This window comes from Salvelinus alpinus, chromosome 13 (assembly GCF_045679555.1).
Source record: "Salvelinus alpinus chromosome 13, SLU_Salpinus.1, whole genome shotgun sequence".
Lineage (NCBI taxonomy): Eukaryota > Metazoa > Chordata > Actinopteri > Salmoniformes > Salmonidae > Salvelinus > Salvelinus alpinus.
Genome location: NC_092098.1, coordinates 18,340,557 through 18,364,862, shown reverse-complemented (window position 1 = coordinate 18,364,862; position 24,306 = coordinate 18,340,557). Strand labels below are relative to the sequence as shown.

Below are 24,306 nucleotides of genomic sequence, written 5' to 3'. Positions count from 1 at the left end.
CTGATCCTCAACACTGGGGCCCCACAAGGGTGTGTTCTCAGCCCTCTCCTGTACTCCCTGTTCACCCATGACTGCGTGGCCATGCACACCTCCAACTCAATCATCAACTATGCAGACGACACTACAGTGGTAGGCTTGATTACCAACAATGACGAGACGGCCTACAGGGAGGAGGTAAGGGCCCTCAGAGTGTGGTGTCAGGAAAATAACCTCACACTCAATATCAACAAAACAAAGGAGATGATCGTGGACTTCAGGAAACAGCAGAGGGAGCAGCCCCCTATCCACATCGACGGGACAGTAGTGGAGAAGGTGGAAAGTTTTTAAGTTTCTTGGCGTACACATCAAGGACAAACTGAAATGGTCCACCCACACAGACAGCGTGGTGAAGAAGGCGCAGCAGCGCCTCTTCAACCTCAAGAGGCTGAAGAAATTTGGCTTCTTACCAAAAACACTCACAAACTTTTACAGATGCACAATCGAGAGCATCCTGTCGGGCTGTATGACCGCCTGGTACAGCAACTGCTCCGCCCACAACCGTAAGGCTCTCCAGAGGGTAGTGAGGTCTGCACAACACATCACCGGGGGAAAACTACCTGCCCTCCAGGACACCTACACCACCCGGTGTCACAGGAAGGCCAAAAAGATCATCAAGGACAACAACCACCCGAGCCACTGCCTGTTCACCCCGCTATCATCCAGAAGGCGAGGTCAGTACAGGTGCATCAAAGCGGGGACAGAGAAGCTGTTTTTCAGTCTCTATCTCAAGGCCATCAGACTGTTAAACAGCCATCACTAACATTGAGTGGCTGCTGCCAACATACTGACTCATCTCTACATACCCTACATTACTCATCTCATATGTATATACTGTACTCTATACCATCTGCTGCATCTTGCCTATGCCGTTTGGCCATCGCTCATTCATATATTTTTATGTACATATTCTTATTCATTCCTTTACACTTGTGTGTATAAGGTAGTTGTTGTGAAATTGTTAGGTTAGATTACTTGTTAGATATTACTGCATGGTCGGAACTAGAAGCACAAGCATTTCGCTACACTCGCATTAACATCTGCTAACCATGTGTATGTGACAAATAAAATTCGATTTGATTTAAAGACCTAGAATTGCCTTATGTGTATCCCACAAAAAAGGTTCACTGTTATAAGCTAACTTTTTTGATGAATTCAATCAAAATGCCCCCAAATTTTCCCATGAAAATTTCAGAAAAATACAAAAAAGCTCCCGACCCTTTGCAACCCTAATCATTACACAGGGACACCTTGTTCTGGGGACAATAAAAGGCCACTCTAAAATGTTTGGTCACACAACACAACACAATGCCACAGTGTGCAGTTGGCATGCTGACTGCAGGAATGTCCACCAGAGCTGTTGCCAGATAATTAAATGTTAATTTCTCTACTGTAAGCCTCCTCCAATGTTATTTTAGAAATGGCAGTACGTCCAACCGGCCTCACAACCGCAGACCACGTGTTTGGCGTCGTGTGTGTATGGCATCGCAGACCACGACGATGGCAAATTGTCGATGGCAATTTGAAATCGCAGAGATACTGTGACAAGATCCTGAGGCCCATTGTCATGCCATTCATCCGCCACCATCACCTCATGTTTCAGCATGATAATGCACGGCCGCATGTCACAATGATCTATACACAATTCCTGGAAGCTGAAAATGTCCCAGCTCACCAGACATGTCACACATTGAGCATGTTTGGGATGCTCTGGATTGATGTGTACAACAGCGTGTTCCAATTCCCGCCAATATCCAGTAACTTCGCACAGCCATTGAGGAGGAGTGGTACATGATTACACAGGCCATAATCAACAGCCTTATCATTTGCGAAGGTGATTAACTCAGCTCACTGGTCACCATAGCAACACCCACCCGTAGCACGCGCTACAGCCGGTATATTTCACTGGTCATCCCCAAAGCCAACACTTCCTTTGGCCGCCCTTCCTTCCAATTGCAAAAATCACTGAAGCTAGAGTCTTATATCTATCTACATTTTTTTAAGGTATCTGTGACCAACAGATGCATATCTGTATTCCAAGTCATGTGAAATCCATAGATGAGGGCCTAATTAATATATTTCTATTGACTGATTTTCTTATATGAACCTTAACTATTTGAAATTGTTGCATGTTGCATTCATATTTTTGTTCAGTATATAGTTTCCAAATGATTATTGAAAACATCTGTAGCGGTCCTATGTGTAGCTGGTGTAGGGAGTCAGGCGCAGGACAGCAGATATGAGTAATAAAGTACTTTACTCAAAAAATACAAATATACAAGGCAACAATGATAGCCCACAAACACGGACCGAATTACAATAAACAATCACTCACGAACACAACATGGGGAACAGAGGGTTAAATAATAAACAAGTAATTGGTTGAGTGAAGCCAGTTGTGATAAGACAAAGACAGAACAAATGGAAAATGAAAAGTGGATCGGCGGTGGCTAGAAGGCCGGTGACATCGAACGCCGCCCGAACAAGGAGAGGGACCGACTTCGGCGGAAGTCGTGACAACATCAATACATTTGCACAATGAGCACTGGTTTTCTCTCAAATACATCGTTAAAGTTATTGGTTAAATAGCTAGTGAATTTTTGCCATATTAGCATTGACATGAAATCGGTCAAAACACCTCAAAACAAGACATGGTATCAAGAACAAGATAAAACTATCTGAAACGAGCCACCTATGATTCCTCACATGGCAGCTTCTTGTTGCTAGCTATCTGACCGTTCAGAATCTGGCCACAAAGTACGGCTTCCGACGTTGTCAGCCAACCCGTCTAATAGCATTGGCTTAATCGGCTTAATCACCAATCAATCATCTCCAACAACATCTCCCCCCTAACCCTTCCCGTACGTGTCTTGTGTACCTCTGTTTACGGAGCCACACCGCGCAGTTGTGTGATTCGCTAAAATTAAAGATGACGAATATAGAATTCTATGGTCACTCCCACTAAGGCCAACTTTTAATTGTTGATAACCAAGACTTATATGTGCGGTGCGCAATAGCCTGAAGACGAGGTTAACACACACATTACGAGCTACCAAGGCAAGCTAATCAGGCCTTTACTGACAATTAGATCTCATTAAAACCTCTTAAACTGATGCCCTCTGCTGGCATTTTCTAAACGATGCATAATATTGAATACTACATTTTGGTTTCGAAAAACTATAACTCCTACGAACACATGCTTAGTACTGTTAGAAAGGTAAGAACTGTGACCGAGATACAACAGGCCAAAAAACCCTGAAATATGTTTTTTTAGTTTTTGTCCCCCAGTGGGGACAATTGGGACATAACACATTTGAATATCCAGGTTTTAAATAAAATATGTCACCAATTACAGTTAAATGGATAAAATGATTTTTTTTAAATGACACATTTTTTCCCCAGATCTTTTACCTAATGGTGGCGCTCTAAACATGTGCAAATTCCCATAGGAACACAGCCATTTTAAAAGCGCACGGCTTGTGCTACTTGTCATGCCTTCATTTTTCATCTTACAGGAATTATGTAAAGTACATATGAGGAGAAAGCAGAAGTCTCTTACTATCCATTAATGTAAATATATTTCCTGTCTGATTTCGAGTTTGTCCACTACATAGTATTAGGACGTATTTTGACCACTTAAAACAAGTTACGTCTGGTTTGGGTAGTGAGTCACTGTGCCAAAATGGCTAAATGCCCTAAGAAATCAGAGCTTTCAAGTTATGTTTTGTATTTTTTTGTAAGACAGACTGGGTGGAGTGGGGGGGAAGTACCGGGTCCAAAACAACCACTCAGTAATTAACCAACAGGTTAATTACTATTTCAAAATGATTTTGATGTCACACTGATTCAGATGCAATATATTTTCTCTTTAATTGACCATAATCTGTAATGAAAATAACAGAAAACACCATCTATAAATTCTGCCTTCCAACTCCTACTCTAGGTATTAATTTGTTTGGTTCAGTATTTTCCTTTCACTATTGAAATGTGAGCGGAAGCCCCATAAATGCCATCAAACCATGCCCTGTAAAATTACAGATTTGATTTATTCAATGTGCTACTCAAAGAGCATATCAATTGACTCTTCAACGAAATAGCTTTTATAGTCCAAGCTCCTGCTTTTTATGATCACCACACTGGACATGACAAAACATATGACTGTTCCGGTCAGGGGTTGGAACCATAATTATTTTCCAATCGTTTCGTTCTGAACAGAATTTTTTCCCCCACTGTTCCGACCAGCAAAATAAAGTTCTGAACCGATTCGAACCCCAAAAAAGTACCAATATTATTATTGATTTCCATTCCTTTTCATGCCTCTGAAATATATATATTTTTAAACATTTAGCTCTACATTAAATTACTTCACAAATCAGTGTGGATAGAGGAGCTTGCTGTTGAGTGGGTAAGCGATTTAATCTGTATAGGAAAGTAATTAAGAGAAAATTGTATTTAGCCGTAACAGCATGGATGAATCATAATGAAAGAAACACACACACCTTGCTGCCAGTCACAGTGTAGGGCACAAGATGCAACTGAAATGTTGAGGGCGAGGAGAGAGCGAGAGAGGATGGAGGAAGCTTGCCTTGAAGTGCTGGGCATCTTGTTATGACATCCATTATCTGAATTAGGCCCACAGAATTGGAGGACCTTTGAATGTCTTTGAACTTCCGAGTTGGTTTAGCATTGGACCAGAGAAAACATTACCTAGCTAGCTAGTTAAAAAGCTTCTGTATGCAGAGCTGCACTAGAATTAAAAGTACGTCTTACCTTTTTGTTAGTATCATTACCTAGCATTGAAAAAGTCAATCCAGTCTTCTCTAATTAAACATCTAATTTCGGGAATTACGCTTGTAACGTTGTCAGTAGGCTACAGTAACCTATGCTTCATAGGGGGAGGGGCAGGTAGCACGCACGCCCGCACGCACGCACGCACACACACACACACACACACACACACACACACACACACACACACACACACACACACACACACACACACACACACACACACACACACACACACACACACTGTAAAAGATTTCCAGGTGGCAGGCAGATGCTGGAATAACTTCCTGAGCGACAGAGTGAGGGCTTTGCATAGGCGCTTTGTTGTGGGACTGGAAAAAAATGCCCGGAACGTAAAAGAACGTTATTAACCGGTTCCCATGCTTTTAAAATAACAGTTCCGGAACAGTATAGATCACTTTCGTTTTTGGTTCGGGTTCTGATCCTCAATTTTTTTTGTTATTTTCCGGTTTTCGGTTCTGTTTCCTGAACCGGTTCCAACCATTGGTTTCTGTGGTAATCATTTATGACTTACAACCATGTTACAACCATGATGTAACTTTCCTCCTCATTCAAAATAGAATTTCGTATTCTCTTATTCTTATCTCTGTTTGTCTTTGTTAGGTAAACAGAAATACCTGTGTGCCAGCAGAAACGACTGCACCATCGATAAGCTGAGACGGAAGAACTGCCCATCATGTCGACTGAGGAAGTGTTTTGAAGCTGGGATGACCCTCGGAGGTAAATACAACTATCATGTCAATTATTAAGTCAATGAGAAATATAAAGTACTTAGCGATCCATCCGCCCACCCACTGATCGATTATCATGGACAAAGGTTTGTGTATGTGAAAAACATTAAGAATACCTTCCTAATATTGAGTTGCAACTAGGGCTGTTCCGGTGACTGTACTACCGCCACACCGGCAGTCACGAGTAATAACCGCAGTCAAATTCCATCTGACCGTTTAGTAACGGTAACTAGGCTTCTCCAAGCTCTGATGCTGCTGATGGTCATTAGTAGCCTACCAAACTTGCTAACTGCCTGGTAGTCAGGACTTTGTCCCTCTAATCACTCTGACATCAATGCAAATGTAATCAAAAATCAAATCAAACACTTCATGAGAGCCCATGAGCTCATGTTGCACAACATTTCTATAGGCTATGCAATTGTGTGAGAAAACAGAGTTTTGATGACCTCTTTTAAAAAGAGGAGGATCCAATCAGCTTTCTATAGGCTAGGCCTACTATATTTATTTCTCAACTTTCCTAATATTAAGCACATTGCTTCGCTTTACAACAGGAGTAAAGCCTACCTGGCTGGCATGAAAATGAACCATGGGAAAAGTGTCCTCCATTCGCTATAAAAGTGCATAAAAAGTACATAATTTTTTTCCCCTGCCCACGTTCTGAGACAGGTGCATGATAATGGTCCATTCTAAATCAAAACTAATTTCACACATATATTATTTAGTATATGTAAATACAATATTAAATCAAGAATAGTCTGATGGGTAACAATATTAGCCTATCACCTGTGAATGATATTTCACTTGAATGATGCCCAGCTTGTGTGCAATAGAGCAAGAAACAGTGCATGCTTAATTTCTGCAACTTTTTTCAAATCATAGTCCCACACCTCATGTAGCCTAGCCCATAGGCCTATATGTTTTGATAAGGTTTGTATCACAACTAAAGTGTCCAAATAACTTCTTAAAATTAAGCACATTAATCTGCTTTACAACCGGTGTAGAGCCTAACTGGCGTGTGAGTTTCAAGTATGGGGAAGATAATTTTCACCATAAAAATGCACTTTTATAATAAAGCATTACATGAATAATTGCATTTGTGGTCACTTTTGAGAATGGTGTTTTCCCGCTAATTGATTGCATTTTGGAACATTCATGCTTATAGCCTATGGCCGTGTGTATATTGCTGTGCTTACAATGTGAAGAAATAGCCTAATAGTTTATCAACATTTTAAGATAAACGTTCTGATCTGTTGCATCAGCCTCATTGCTTAAAAGAAAGTAAACATTTTTTTTGCAAAAATAAAGAATTCCACTTTTTCTCTGGATACCATCTTGTCTCATCGCTGCAACTCCTCAACGGGCTCGGGAGAGGCGAAGGTCGAGTCATGCGTCCTCCAAAACATGACCTGCCAAGCCGCACTTCTTAACACCCGCTCGCTTAATCCGGAAGCCAGCTGTACCAATGTGTTGGAGGAAACACCATTCCACTGATGACCGTTGTCAGCCTGCAGATGCCCGGCCCGCCACAAGGAGTCGCTAGAGCGCGATGAGCCAAGTAAACCCCCCCCGACCAAACCCGGACAGCGCTGGGCCAATTGTGTGCCGCCATATTAGACTCCCGGTCACGGCTGGTTGTGACACAGATTGGAATCAAACCCCAGGCTGTAGTGATGCCACAACACTGCAATGCAGTGGTTTAGACCGCTGCGCCACTCGGGAGGCCCAGCCTCATTACTTTTTAAAGGTTATTTGATGCGAGTGGTTGTATTAATTTAGGATCTATCACATCCCACAACTTATTTATCGCACAGAAGGACAAGGTGACCAATAGAATAGGTCAACTTTTGTACTATGGGGGATAGTAGATTGACATAGGCTAGTGCTTCTTCTGTTCGTTAAGCCTACTCATCTTGTTGGCTGACAAAAAGTAAATGTGGACAGTTCTTATAACATCTTAAATATGCGCCTCGGATTTCGATAAGAAGGACGTGCGCAGTTGAGTCCCCGATGTATCTGTCTTTACTTGTAGCCTTCTTCAGAGCTGAGATAGATGCCTCTGAGAAGAACCCAATCACATGACGGGCATTGGCTAATAAGAATTGCGATATCTGAGAGAGGCATGTGAGTGAGAGGTGCTTCGGAACACACAGCTGGGAGAAGGGAATTATAATTATTGTAATCAGCCCAAGGGCACAATGGCCACTGGCTGCAAAAGGCATGGATTCTAGGGGGATGCCGCCGGGAAATTCGAGGCTTTTATCAAGTGGTGGTCAAATTGTGAATGAGAGACTGATGAAGTGTGTGCAGCCTGTGCAAGAAACAAAGCAGAGCTCATGCCTTTCGTGCAACTTTTTTCAAATCATCATTAGTCGCATCATACAGCATCATGTTTGTATCACAACTAAAGTTGCATAAATAACTCTAAATTAAGCATATAGCAAGGCCTGTTTCTTTGTTAACCACTCAACACAGAATAGCCGCATGTGCGCACTCCCTCAGAAATTGTTTGGAGAAAACATCCTTTCTATTTCATTCAGCTATGTTAAATTTAATAGTTCATATTATAAAATAATATAAAATAATGCCACAGAATTCTAAGCAAATCTTGTCTGCTAAATTAACTAGTATAGCCCATATCCATATGGCATAGCCAGATCAGGGCCTAACAAAAGGACAGCTCAGAGTATGCTATTCTGTTCTTCTGAAATATACTACATTTTCTTCATATCATGTTTCTTTAGACTTGTCTAAAAGAAATAATGGACTTATTGTGATGGTGTAGGCTATATTAAATGGATTTATTAGACTTAAAAATGTAGATGTTCCAAAGGTCTGCATCAGTGGCTTGTAGACTATGCGTGGAAGCCAGGAGATGCTAAATGTGTTTATGTTAATTAATGGTCAATTACCGTGAGACCGGCAGTTATTTGCTTGACCATCATGGGCTGACAAAATTTCATGACTGCCACAGCCCTAGTACCCTCAGAACTGCCTCAATTTGTTGGGGCATAGACTCTACAAGGTGTCAAAAGCGTTCCACAGGGATGCTGGCCCATGTTGACTCCAATGTGTCCCACAGTTGTGTCAAGTTGGCTGGATGTCCTTTGGGTGGTGGACCATTCTTGATACACATGGGAAACTGTTGAGCGTGAAAAACACAGCAGCAGTGCAATTCTTGACACACTCAAACTGGTGTGCCTGGCACCTTCTACCATACCCCGTTAAAATGTACTTAAATATGTTGTCTTGCCCATTCACCCTCTGAATGGCACACATTCACAATCCATGTCTCAATTGTCTCAAGGCTTAAAAATGAGTCTTTAACCTGTCTCCTCCCCTTCATCTACACTGATTGAAGTGGATTTACCAAGTGACATTAATAAGGGATCATAGCTTTCACCTGAATTCACCTGTTCAGTCTATGTCATGGAAAGAGCAGGTGTCCTTAATGTGTTGTACACTCGGTGTATATACAGCATGAGCACATTTCTCATTTTAGGGCATACAACTGAACTACAGGGTTAAACTCAGCATGGATGATTTTTCTGCAATGCTCCCTTTCAGTCTAAGTACCTGATTTCTTGTGAATGTTGCAACCAGTACTACACATCTTAGCCAGCTCTCTTGAATCGCTGCATCACAAAGGGAAATACTACTGCTAATCAAGCCTCTGACTGTGCCACCAGGCAATTTAGACCTATTTCATTCACTTTCCCTTACAGTCACCCAGAGCTGTTTGTCGTATTAGGTCTCAAAGATGGACATGTGCTGGACAAATTTCCGTTCTTGTGTTCAATTTTCACTCCCTTCCATTTTCTCATTCTGTTAACGGTGAAAATTGCACAGAGAAGCACAAAGCTGACATGAGACATGTGAATTAAAGGAGCAGAAATGCTGGTAATTTAGCCACCAGACGCTGACAAGCCCATGGGGGAAAATGCGATGTGATGCTGTGATTGTCAGGGAAAGGCACCTCTATTCCAGTTGCAGTTAGAAAGTGCCTTCCTTCCCCTCAAGCGCTCCTCTCATAGATTTTTTATGTGCACAGGTAAGTTTGTGACAGTAATTTGAAAGCTCAGACGAAGGCTTCAAATGTGAAAGATTCTTCTCTGATTACGGACTAACGCATTGGTTGAATTTGTTTTACTGCAAAATGGAAGAGACTAGTTAAGTATCATTGCATGGAGGTTTTCTTTTGGAATGCAGAATTCCATATTACGTAATTACTCTCAAAACTGTAATTACTTCTCCAAATAGAACATTGATATGGCAGTTAATTTTACAGATCCACTGAAGCTATTTAATTTAGCAGAGGTATATTGAAAGAGATAAAGCATTGAAAATATAATCTGGGTGTCATTTTCCTGCTCCTAACCTTCCCATTTGCAGCTAAAAAAATATGTATATGGTTACAGGATAGACTTTCTATGTCGGCTGAGGCCTAGTAATCAACCCTGGGATTAAATGTGTTGTGTCTAGTAGGGTACAGTAACAGTTGAAGGCAATTACACCAACTCCTGGAATATTAGAGGTGCTTCCTGTTTCCCGATTCCCACCCTCCATTCTCTTGCTAAAAAAAAGAATGATGATTTGAGACTTGAACCTTTTCCCAAATTCCATTTGAGCTTTAAACGTCCTCTCTGCATTTGCCTTTGTGCAGTGCAAATCCCATGATTAATTACATGTTTTTGAGGAGTTCGTTCAGTGCATTCGGAAAGTATTCAGACCCTTTAACTTTTTCAACATTTTGTTATGTTACAGCCTTATTCTAAAATTGATTACATTTTTTAAAGTATCATCAATCTACACACAATACCCCATAATGACAAAGCGAAAAAGTTCTTTAGAATTTTTTTAAAAGAAAATATTTATTTACATAAGTATTCAGACCCTTTGCTATGAGACTCTAAATTGAGCTCAGGTGCATCCTGTTTCCATTGACCCTCCATGAGATGTTTCTACAACTTGATTGGACACCTGTGGTAAATTCAATTGATTTGACCTTATTTGGAAAGGCACACACCTGTCTATATAAGGTCCCACAGTTGACGGTGCATGTCAGAGGAGCCATGAGCTCGTAGGAATTGTCCATAGAGCTCAGAGACAGGATTGTGTTGGGGCACAGATCTGGGGAATGGTACCAAAAAATGTCTGCAGCGTTGAAGGTCCCCAAGAACACAGTGGCCTCCGTCATTCTTAAATGGAAGAAGTTTGGAACCACCAAGACTCTTCCTAGAGTTAGCCGGTCACTCTGACAGAACTCTAGAGTTCCTCTGTGGAGATGGGAGAACCTTTCAGAAGGACAACCATCTCTGCAGCACTCCACCAATCAGGCGTTTATGGTATGGCCAGGCAGAAGCCACTCCTCTGTGAAAGGCACATGACAGCCCGCTTGGAGTTTGCTAAAAGGCACCTAAAGGACTCTTAGACCATGAGAAACAAGATTCTCTGGTCTGATGAAACCAAGATTTAATTATTTGGCCTGAATGCCAAGCGTCACGTCTGGAGAGACCTGAAAATAGCTGTGCAGCAACGCTCCCCATCCAACCTGACAGAGCTTGAAAGGATCTGCAGAGAAGAATGGGAGAAAGTCCCCAAATACAGGTGTGCCAAGCTTGTAGCAACATACCCAAGAAGACTCGAGGTTGTAATTGCTTCCAAAGGTTCTTCAAACAAGTACTGATAAAGCGTCTGAATACTTATGTAAATGTGATATTTCAGTTTTTATTTTTAATACCTTTTCACACATTTCTAAAAAACTGTTTTAGCTTTGTCATTATGGGGTATTATGTGTAGATTGATTAAGGAAAAAATCAATTTAATACATTTTAGAATACGCCTGTAAAGTAACAAAATGTGGGAAAAGTCAAGGGGTTTGAATACTTTCTGAATGCACCGTATACCCACTCTCTGACAAAACTTTGTGCAGGAAAGTAACAAGCAAGTGCAAAAGATTTTAACTATCTGCTAGCATATAATAGTTCCCCATTATCTTCATGAAAATGTGTAAAGATATAAAATGTACTGTTAGACAATTCAGATCATTGTCACGTTCTGACCCTAGTTCTTTTGTATTTTCTTTGTTTTAGTTGGTCATGGCGTGAGTTGGGTGGGTTCTATGTGTTGTGTTTCTATGTGGGGTTTTCGTTTGGCCTGATATGGTTCTCAATCAGAGGCAGGTGTTTGTCATTGTCTCCGATTGGGAGCCATATTTAGGTAGCCTGTTTTGTAGTGTGTTTTGGTGGGTGATTGTTCCTGTTATGTTGTTCATGTTCGTGTGTTCACTATTTCGGGACTGTAGCGTCTTCGTTTATTTCGTTTGTTTATTGTTTTGTTCTTTCTTAAAAGTATTCTAAATAAATATGAATACTCACCACGCTGCATCTTGGTCTGACATTTCCTACTCCTCAGATGAGGAGGACCAAGACTACCATTACAATCATAGTAATGTTAAGACATGAAACCCGAACAATAACTACTTGCTAGCATGCCTAAACATAAGCCATTCCAGTTGTTAGTTACTCAAGTTTGTTTATGATATATTTAGTTTTATCGGGATCAATTCCATCTAAATTATCTTATTTTATGCATAATGTAGTAATATTTTGTGTTATGTAACATTGTTATATTTAATTCACGTACACTTGTTGGCCAAGCACAAGTTGTACTCTGTGGAAACAGATGAATATACTGCAACCACCATAGAATAAATGATTCAAACCTCATTCAAACCAGGAAGAGCTCAATTTGACTATTTTTTGCTATACCTACAAATCAGAAATAATTCCAAATACCATGTGTACATATCTTAATTAATAGATATCCTCTGCTCGTCTGAGTCATTCCGTAAAGATTTCGGAAATCAGTATACTGTATATTTTTATCTTTCCTCTAAATTAGGACTAAGTTATTTGCAGAGAAAATTAACTAATGTCATGTCTTGTATGGATGCCTCTGTTTGTATTGGCATCAGTTTGAAGGGGGCGTGGATCTTAAGGGCAGCTCAACCTGACCTACTTACTATTGTATGTGTTATCCAAAGATCAGTGCCAAGATACCACAATTTTTAATATATTTGGGAATGTTTTAATTATTTATCTTTATCTAAATTACAGGAAGGTTTACTTATTACATCTGAAATAGAATGTCATGATTTACCATCGTATTAAGATTCAGCTACTGAGGCACTGTTCATTACTCAGATTGAGAAATAAATTAACAATAATACTGGGATCCAAGGGTGAACTGATTGTTCACTCTACATTTCCTTGAGCTAATTCTATTTAGGAAATAGTATTATTGAATGTCCACCACCAAATGTATTGCCACTTTAATTTGTAGTCCCCTCTGCACGATGCATTGTTGTCACGTAGCACTATGAAAAGCACTTTGAAAGCATGCATAGTGCATGGGACCATAATTAATTTGTGGTCATGATAAGCTAGCTATAAAGATGAAGTCACTGGGCCACTCTGCACTGACAGGTATTCTATTTTGGTCAAAGTTCTGCAGTCCTGTCCATAATAAGGTACATCTGTGCACCTGTTCTAGAAGAGATCATTGGTGACCCCATAATTCAGGTGATCCATTCTGCACCATCAGGACTTTACTTCCAGGTTACCTGGATGTTAATTGCATACACCTGTATGGTTTCCATTTAGATAATAATGACTGTATCTCTGTAAAGCCAGATGGAACTTTTCAACATAATGATCTTACCAAAAGGAAAGTTAAAAAAAGAAAAAAAAATATATACACTACCGGTAAAAAGTTTTTGAACACTTACTGATTCAAGGGTATTTCTTTCTTTTACTATTTTCTACATTGCAGAATAATAGTGAAGACATCAAAACGATGAAATAACACATATGGAATCATGTGGTAACCAAAAAAGTGTTAAACAAATCAACATACAGTAAAATTTATATCTGAGATTCTTCAAATAGCCAACCTTTGCCTTGATGACAGCTTTGCACCCTCTTGGCATTCTCTCAACCAGCTTCACCTGGAATGCTTTTCCAGCAGTCTTGAAGGAGTTCCCACATATGCCGAGCACTTGTTGGCTGCTTTTCCTTCACTCTGTGATCCGACTCATCCCAAACCATCTCAATTTGATTGAGGTCAGGGGATTGTGGAGGCCAAGTCATCTGATGCAGCACTCCATCATTGTCCTTCTTGATAAAATAGCCCTTACACAGCCTGGAGGTGTGTTGGGTCATTGTCCTGTTGAAAAAACAATGATAGTCCCACTAAGCCCAAACCAGATGGGATGGTGTATCGCTGCAGAATGCTGTGGTAGCCTTGCTGGTTAAGTGTGCCTTGAATTCTAAATGAATCACAGACAGTGTCACGAGAAAAGCACCCCCACACCATCACACCTCCTCCTCCATGCTTTTACGGTGGGAAATACACATGCGGAGATCATCCGTTTACCAACACCGCGTCTCAGAAAGACACGGAGGTTGGAACCATAAATCTACAATTTGGACTCCAGACCAAATGACAAATTCCCACTGGTCTAATGTCCATTGCTTGTGTTTCTTGGCCCAAACAAGTATTTTCTTCTTAATTGGTGTCCTTTAGTAATGGCAGATGTGTCTGTTACTTGAACTCTGTGAAGGATTTATTTGGGCTGCAATTTCTGAGGCTGGTAACTGTAATGAACTTATCCTTTGCAGCAGAGGTAACTCTGGGTCTTCCTTTCCTGTAGCGGTCCTCATGAGAGCCAGTTTCATCATAGCACTTGATGATTTTTGCGACTGCACTTGAAGAAACTTTCAAAGTTCTTGAAATTTTCCGGATTGACGGACCTTCTTAAAGTAATGATAGGCTGTATTTTCTCTTTGCTTATTTGAGCTGTTCTTGCCATAATATGGACTTGGTCTTTTACCAAATAGGGATATCTTCTGTATACCACCCCTACCTTGTCACAACACAACTGATTGGCTCAAATACATTAAGAAGGAAAGAAATTCCACAAAATAATTTTTAGGAAGGCACACCTGTTAATTGAAATGCATTCCAGGTGACTACCTCATGAAGCTGTCATCAAGGAAAAGGGTAGCTATTTGAATTTGGAATTTCAAATATAAAATATATATATTGATTTGTTTAACACGTTTTTGGTTATTACATGATCCCATATGTGTTATTTCATAGTTTTGATGTCTTCACTATTATTCTGCAATGTAGAAAATAGTAAAGAAAGAAATACCCTTGAATGAGTAGGTGTTCTAAAACTTTTGACTGGTAGTGTATATGGTTTTTTGTCACATACAGGAGTTGCAGTGTGCAGGAAATGCTTCCACTCACCATTTAGAATTTTAAATGTTGATTTTCCTCTTTGCGCTATACCCCCGGTAAACGACTTTTCCAAAAACAGCATAACACATTACAAAGTAAACTATAGCAATCCTCACGCTAAAACATTGAAATCATTTTTTGCTGTGTTGAAGTACATCCATACTAATACTGTAACAATACAGTAAATGATTGCTACATTTGTAAGCTGCTAATATTGTCATCAAGGTGTATCCCTGTGACATGGTGTGTCCACTGTCTCTGCCTGACCTTCCCAAATGGCCTGCTCTGCCCACTGTTGCCATGGTCATTGATTCGCTAGCCAAGGTTCCAGCCTCCCTCTCACATTGCTCACCTAGTTACAGTTGAAGTTTGCATACACCTTAGCCAAATACATTTAAACTCATTGCCTTTTAAATTGTTTAACTTGGGTCAAAAGTTTCGGGTAGCCTTTCTCACAAGCTTCCCACAATAAGTTGGGTGAATTTTGGCCCATTCCTCCCGACAGAGCTGGTGTAACTGAGTCAGGTTTGTAGGCCTCCTTGCTCGCACACGCTTTTTCAGTTCTGCCCACAAATTTTCTATAGGATTGAGGTCAGGGCTTTGTGATGGCCACTCCAATACCTTGACTTTGTTGTCCTTAAGCCATTTTGCAACAACTTTGTAAGTATGCTTGGGGTCATTGTCCATTTGGAAGACCCATTGGCGACCAAGCTTTAACTTCCTGACTGATGTCTTGAGATGTTGCTTCAATATATCCACATAATTTTCAATTTTCCTCCCTCATGATGCCATCTATTTTGTGAAGTGCACCAGTCCCTCTTGCTGCAAAGCACCCCCACAACATGATGCTGCCACCTCCGTGCTTCACGGTTGGGATGGTATTCTTCGGCTTGCAAGCATCCCCCTTTTTCCCCCAAACATAACGATGGTCATTATGGCCAAACAGTTCTATTTTTGTTTCATCAGGCCAGAGGACATTTCTCCATGTGCAGTTGCAAACCGTTTTGGAGCAGTGGCTTCTTCCTTGCTGAGTGGCTTTTCAGGTTATGTCAATATAGGACTTGTTTTACTGTGGATATAGATACTTTTATACCTGTTTCCTTCAGCATCTTCACAAGGTTCTTTGCTGTTGTTCTGGGATTGATTTGCACTTTTCGCACCAAAGTACGTTCAGCTCTAGGAGACAGAACGCTTCTCCTTGAGCGGTATGACGGCTGCGTGGTCCCATGGTGTTTATACTTGCGTACTATTGTTTGTACAGATGAACGTGGTACCTTCAGGCATTTGGAAATTGCTCCCAAGGATGAACCAGACTTGTGGAGGTCTACAATTTTGTTTCTGAGGTCTTGGCTGATTTCTTTTGATTTTCCCATGATGTCAAGTAAAGAGACACTGAGTTTGAAGGTAGGCCTTGAAATACATCCACAGGTACACGTCCAATTGACTCAAATGATGTCAATTAGCCTATCAGAAGCTTCTAAAGCCATGACATCATTTTCTGTAATTTTCCAAGCTGTTTAAAGGCACAGTCAACTTAGTGTATGTAAACTTCTGACCCACTGGAAATGTGATACAGTGAATTATAAGTGAACTAATCTGTCTGTAAACAATTGTTGGAAAAATGACTTGTGTCATGCACAAAGTAGATGTCCTAACCGACTTGCCAAAACTATAGTTTGTTAACAAGACATTTGTGGAGTGGTTGAAAAACGAGTTTTAATGACTCCAACTTAAGTGTATCTAAACTTCCAACTTCAACTGTATCTTCCACAACTGGTATGTTTTTTTTATTGGTGGAACATTTGGCTCTAATTGCATCCATGTGTCATCTTTTAAGCATTTGGAACAATTATTGTAATATTCAAGATACATTTCTTCCTGTCCTGTGGCTGGGTTTCTATGCATGGCTTGGCTAAATTATGATTAAACATTGCTCAAGTATTGGCAGTACATGATATGTTTTGGGGATCAATATGCCATGATTTCTCCACCATGCTTCCAATAATGTATTTAACGCGAATAAGCTCTGAGAAGGTTTTAAACAGGTGTTCACATGTATATCATTACTGGATGGGTCTATTCTGGGCCTGGGCTCATAAAAGCGATATGCCAAGCTAGAACTGAAATTGTTCTCAGAGCCTTGACCCAGTGGTGATAATGATGGCTAAGCCCGTTGAGGCACACACTAAGCAATATTATAATTGTTGCTAATTTATTCTAATTCATGACACATGTGTCTAATACTGTTATTATTATTACTGTGCACGTTTTAAGCATAACGCCCTTCGTTAATGCCACAAATACAAAGCCTGAGAAGATGAAGCCTCAAGTTCTCATGATTGTATCCAGGTTAGAGCTACTATGCATGCGCCACATGTTGAGGGACATCAATAGTCCTTCCTTCAGGGGCTTCTTAAGCCTGGGATCTGTGGAGAAGCAGAGTGAAGATCCCATTTATAAGCAAATCCCTTATCCTGAACTAAACTTCTGACCTGAGAAGTAACTATGCACAGGAAAACTATTCTCACCTTAGACTTCAACAAAACTTTGTAAAAGCAGCGAGAATGTATCCTACCATTCAGTTAGAGTATTTGAAATGCCTATAGGTTATTGATCAGATAGTTAGGAAGCAACTATTTGCATTTCTCTGTCACTCACACTCCTACACAGGTGCCAAGCATATAGAGGCAGCTGAAATAACAGTGTGAACCTAGAGCTCAGCAACTTCAGAGTGTTGGTGTTATCTGGCAGAAATAATTAGATTGAGTGAATGGTGGGTTATATACTTGTCTAGTCTGTGACTATAGTTATACAATTGTTGGTTAGGGCACAGATTGTTTGTGATAATTATTTCACTCGGATTGACTGAGTTAGGGCAGGAGATGTATCACGTCAGTAGGCTACAATTCAAAGGCATGGATAAGACTTGTTCAGTTTCTCAGTGGAGGGTGTCAACAGTCAAACATCTGCCAGAAGCTGAAAGGAAAGCCTCCCATCTCCATCCTCCCTGGGATATAAAGTTGTAGTTGTATTGTTAGTTAAGAAATAATATTTAGAGACGTTGCCTAACCCATCTGTATCTTTAGCAGTTCACTTCGGATTGTATCCAAATGACTCACAGTTTAGGTGCTTGTTGTTGATTGTGGGTACACTACTGTACCGTATGCTTACACAAATTATTGCGCCAATTAAAGCAGAGTTCTGTACATCAGAGAGAGGTCTTCTTTTTATTCAACATGATTTAGGGCAAGAACATAACATGATTAGATTTTGATGAGTAAGAGATACACTGGCCTTTCATTTATCCCATGCTTCTCTACCAGATGAGGCCCATCTGGTCAAATGTATTTTTAATGGGATTTTATTTTGGCAGTACCTATTAGAAGACCACGCTGTTCTAGCCTGTTAGTCTCTTACTCTATTCCTGTTGTATTGCACAAAATGATTGCAAAACTGGAATTGTTGTTTACATGGAAACATTCTCCACTTCCATAGTAACCTGAAATGAGATTAGATAATGGCAGACGTTTAAGATCAGAATGTGGAACGTAAACAACTAATAATCCAGACTTTAATTTTCACATTTCAGAAAAGAATGCTGTTTTGCCACAGAACCTTCCTGATACTAGCTTTGTTGGATCAAGGCCCTGAATTGAAATGGACCATAACCCCATCGCAGCTGCAGTACCATAGTACCATACGATAACGTCACTCACATTTAAGGAATTCTAAGCTCTCTTATATCATAATTAAACTAAAAAGTAGGCTTTTCACTATAGCTTACAGTGTAACATATCTTATTACAGTCTCCCCTGTCAAGAGTATGCTCTCCCTTGGTACGTCGTACTTAATTATGTTTAAACTTGAATTATTCTCATGTTTTCCCTTCCTCTACCACAGGTGATTCTTGAACCTGAATGTCTTTAAAGTTCAAATCCGCATTAGGGGACACAGGGCCTCTGTTCGCCTCCAGCGTCTTTGGTATTGTTTTGTTTTGTTGATGAAACGGAGAGGAGCCTCCAGCAGTGTGGTAAAATACGTTCTATACGGAAGAGTATTAGGGCTAAGCAGAAAATAAATAAATGCTGATGCACTTAGATTATTCTTTTTTTGTATGGATACTATAATACTTGAAAATATCAACATTTCAAGAATCAAGTCGAAATTGTGAGAATAAAATTGCAGTAATATTTCAAGATTAAAGTAGGAGATTTGGTTTATTGCATGCTTCCCTGGCTCCCTGTTGCTGTGTGCCACCATTGAGTTAGATGACCTGGTGAAACTATATTTTAGAATTGGCTTTAGTAACAAGGAAATCCTTGCTCTTTTAACACACAATTACCATATTCTTATAAGTATTAGGATCTTGAAGATGTTGTGCTGCACATTGGGTCTGTTCAGAAGCAGGAACCACACGGATTTGGATGAGGTATTGGCCAAAGTGAAATCAACAGAATTGAACAGATACATATTAGGAATTGCATCATTCCTCCTCCTCAGACCTGACCCCTCACCTAGTCAAGTTTTAACCCTGCAATAGTCAAGTGTCACCCCTGCTCCTCTTCAACCCTCACCCCTCCCCTAGTCAAATATCAATCCTGCACTAGTCAAGTGTCACCCCTCGACCTCAACTCTCACCCCTCCATTCAGGGCCAGCTCTAGCCTTTTCGGGCCCCTAGGTGAGATTTGGTTGGAACCCAAAACGAATTGTTTTAAAGTTAATTTCCTGCAATTCTACACATTTTGTCATGGGGCGGAGAGAACATTTAGCAGTTTTAAAGCACATTTCCTGCAATTCTACACATTTTGCCATGGGGTGGAGAGAAATTGTTGAAGTTTTAAAGCTAGCGGCCGCTTATGTCGCTTATGCCTGGAGCTGGCCCTACCTCCCCTAGTCAAGTATCAATCCTGCACCCTCTTCCTCAACCCTCACCCCTGCATTTGTCAGGTATCACCCCTCTGCGTCATCTCTCTCATCTGTGCATCAGTCCGTTCTCACCCTTGCATTACACCACATTCTTTATTTCTTTTTAAGTTATACTGAACAAAAATATAAATGCAACATGTAATGTGTTGGTCCCATGTTTCATGAGCTGAAAAAAAAGATCCAGAGATGTTTCATACGGACAAAAAGCTTATTTCTCTAAAATGTTGTGCATAACATGATCATTACACAGGTGCACCGTGTGCAGGGGACAATAAAAGGCCACTCTAAAATGTGCAGTTTTGTCATACAACGCAATGCCACAGATGTCTCAAGTTTTGAAAGAGCGTGCAATTGGCATGCTGACTGCAGGAATGTCCACCAGAGCTGTTGCCAGAGAATTTCATGTTAATTTCTCTACCATAACCCTCCTACAACGTCGTTTTAGAGAATTTGGCAGTATGTCCAACCGGCCTCACAACCTTAGACCACTTGTAACCACGCCAGCCCAGGACCTCCACGTCCGGCTTCTTCAACTACGGGATCGTCTGAGACCAGCCACCCAGACAGCTGATGAAACTAAGGAGTACTTCTGTCTGTAATAAAGCCCCTTTGTGGGAAAAAAAATAATTCTGATTGGCTGGGGCTGGCTCCCCAGTGGGTGGGCCTATGCACTCCCAGGCCCACCCATGACTGCACCCCTGCCCAGTCATGTGCAATCTATAGATAAGGGCCTACTGAATTTATTTTCAATTGACTGACTCCCTTATAAGGGAAAGGGAAAGGGGGTATCTAGTCAGTTGTACAACTGAATGCATTCAACTGAAGTGTGTCTTCCGCATTTAACCCAAACCCTCTGAATCATAGAGGTGCCTTAATTGACATTTATATGAACTGTAACTCAGTAAAATCGTTGACATTGTTACATGTTGTGTTTATATTTTTGTTCAGTGTACAATGAGCATGTCTATTTGCCAAAATACATGTCAAGTCAAGCAATTACAAATCAAATCAAATGTTATTGGTCACATAAACATATTTAGCAGATTTTATTGCGGGTGTAGCGACAATATCTTAGGAAAATTATATATTTACATATAAAAACTAGAGGACCTCACTTGCTAGCTAGCTATGTTATTTTATTTACAGGCTAGCTAGCACGTAAATTAGATGGGGTAGGTCTAGTTACAAAGCAGGATCAATGAGTTATAGCCAATTAATTTGCTTACATTTAGGAAATATGTTTGAAATGGTCATGGATACCTTTAAATTATTAAACCAACCAATGTTATTTAGTGATATTAAGCTATGGTGGTGTACCACAATTCTAAGATTGTAATAGGTTGGCCCAGATCCAGAAAGGGGAGTTGTTGTGTTTACATGCAGCCACTCAAGAACATTTACTGGCTTCTTGGTAAGCAACTCCAGTGTAGATTTGGCCTGCTGAAGTGTAGGTTATTGGCCTGCTGAAAGGTGAATTGCTCTCCCAGTGTCTATTATAAAGCAGACTGAAGCAGGTTTTTCTCTAGGATTTTGCGTGTGCTTAGCTCCATCTGGTTTCTTTTTATCCTGAAAAAACTCCCCAGTATTTGTCGATGTCAAGCATACCCATACCATGATGCAGCCACCACCATGCTTGAAAATAAGGAGGCGTTACTCAGTGATGTGTTGGATTTGCCCCAAACAATAGGCCAAACATTTTATTCCTTTGCCATGTTTTTTTTGCAGTATTACTTTAGTGCCTTGTTGCATACAAGATGCATGGTTTTTATTTTGTATATTTGTATTTTTCTTTTCACTGTCATTTAAGTCATTTTTGTGTAGTCAATACAATGTTGTTGATCCATCCTCAGTTTTCTCCCATCACTGCATTTGAACTCTGTAACTATTTTACAGGTAAGATCCCTGAGCAGTTTCATTCCTGTCCTGCAGCTCAGTTCAGAAGGACAACTGTATCTTTGACGCATCTGGGTGGTTTACAACATAATCCAAAGCATACTTTTTAGAGATATTTAATGTCTGATCACTGCCCTTCTTTATGAGGCTTTCGAAAAGCTCGCTGGTCTTTGTAGTTTAATTTGTGCTTGAAATGCAATACTGACTGAGGGACCTTAAAGATGTTGTACATGACACAGACAGCTCAATAGGTATGCTTAGATATGCAGAAAAATAGTTGGTTTAAATGTCATCTGTCACTTTATGATAATATCATGATATTTGTGTATTAATTATGATGGCATTATACAGTATGTGCCTGTATTGATAGTGTGTGTTATGATCCCATGTACTGTGCTGTAATTTGAATGTCATATCCTAGGCATGTTAGCTTGTTGATTTAAAACAGTCAGAATGACACCCTCTGGAATGTGTAGAATAGAATTAAGCATAATGATTATGGCTCTAGCAGTGTATATATTTTTATTTATTTCATCTTTACAATAATTGTAATACTTTTCTGATTTAATCTCTTCAGTTTGTGTTGGAAAGAGAAGGGTTAATACTGAATAGAAAAAAGTATCCAATCAGAATTGTCTTAGGTGGTCTCTGGGTAGAAAAATCTAGCTAGCTCAGCCAGCCATTGGCTAGGCCTTCAGCGCCATGGAGTGCACAGGTATTACGGTTGCTGTCCTTTCAGCACCATGAGCCTGTCACCTTGGATGTGACAATGTTGTTGAAGCTATTGGTGATAGTGTGATAGTGGTGTTGGTTACCATACATTGTGTAAGCAGTGCATGCTGTGTGTCATGTTGTGTCAATGCCGGTTCTGTCTCTGTGTGTGCAGGAGCCCAAAGCGCGGCCAGGACTATTTGATTCATTCATAATGTCATCAAAAATCATTGCTCCTCCTTCACTACAACTAGAACGGTCTGACTACAAAATATATAATGTCGGTCGCATTAAGAGATGCTATGTTTTCTGTTATTTTTTTGATTTTTGATTTTGATACAACGTATTGGAAGATTTTTGGTCCCTCTGATGGCCTAGGTCCTATAGTCACGGTTTGCCACTGGGGGAAAAGCTGTTTCAGGGGTTTACAAAATGTTAAATGCTCCAACCTATGTACAGGAGACACAGCCACACTCCCGGACCATCCCCTCAATCCTCACATACTTTGTGCCCACTCTAAAAGGATGGGTGCATGACGCCTCTCTACCTCAAATTGATTCATATATACACTAGATGACTACCAGGGGGCAATATTTTGAAACCACCGTCACTCCATTTTGGCACCATTGTAGAAAATATTTTGGAAGCTATAGAAATGCATTTATTAATGTCTACATTTGTTTTACCACATTTATTATATTACAGACACTTTAATGCATACTTTGAAATTATATTATGTGAGGTAAACATAAAAATAAAAATTGAAAACATATAATTTTTTCCCCCATAAAGTAAAGTTTTTTGAAAGTACTAGTGTTACTGTTCCTACTACAACAACAAAAATACTTAAATACATGTAATTTTGTCCTTTAAAATGTTAATTGAAATACTGTAGAATTCCATTCAGTTGTAAAGAGGACTCCTTCTTTTGGGGAGTGCCAATATGGCCGACCGATGGCTTCAAAGCCTCTCATTGGCCAATGCATAGCATCAGCAATCCAGGGTTTATATATAAACTCAGCAAAAAAAGAAATGTCCCTTTTTCAGGACCCTGTCTTTCAAAGATAATTCGTAAAAATCCAAATAACTTCACAGATCTTCACTGTAAAGGGTTTAAACACTGTTTCCCATGCTTGTTCAATGAACCATAAACAATTAATGAACATGCACCTGTGGAACGGTCGTTAAGATACTAACAGCTTACAGACGGTAGGCAATTAAGATCACAGTTATGAAAACTTAGGACACTAAAGAGGCCTTTCTACTGACTCTGAAAAACACCAAAAGAAAGATGCCCAGGTTCCCTGCTCATCTGAGTGAACGTGCCTTAGGCATGCTGCAAGGAGACATGAAGACTGCAGATGTGGCCAGGGCAATAAATTGCAATGTCCGTACTGTGAGACGCCTAAGACAGCGCTACAGGGAGACAGGACAGACAGCTGATCATCCTCGCAGTGGTTGACCACGTAACAACACCTGCACAGGATCGGTACATCCGAACATCACACCTGCGGGACAGGTACAGGATGGCAACAACAACTGCCCGAGTTACACCAGGAACGCACAATCCTTCCATCAGTGCTCAGACTGTCTGCAATAGGCTGAGAGAGGCTGGACTGAGGGCTTGTAGGCTTGTTGTAAGGCAGGTCCTCATCAGACATCACCGGCATCAACGTCGCCTATAGGCACAAACCCACCGTCGATGGACCAGACAGGACTGCAAAAAGTGCTCTTCACTGCTGAGTTGCGGTTTTGTCTCACCAGGGTGATGGTCGGAGTCGCGTTTATCGTCGAAGGAATGAGCGTTACACCGAGGCCTGTACTCTGGAGCGGGATCGATTTGGTGTTGGAAGGTCCGTTATGGTCTGGGGCGGTGTGTCACAGCATCATCGGACT

At 40.5% G+C, this 24,306-nt stretch overlaps 1 protein-coding gene across 2 annotated transcripts in view; it reads left to right on the top strand.

Annotated features, from left to right (window-relative positions):
• LOC139537241 (androgen receptor-like) overlaps positions 1-24,306 on the top strand; it is a 62,892-nt gene that overhangs the window by 19,780 nt on the left and 18,806 nt on the right. For both annotated transcript variants that reach the window (XM_071338341.1, XM_071338342.1), the window contains exon 3: positions 5,449-5,565. In XM_071338341.1, coding sequence (XP_071194442.1) covers positions 5,449-5,565 — 117 coding nt within the window. The remainder of the gene's footprint in view (positions 1-5,448; positions 5,566-24,306) is intronic.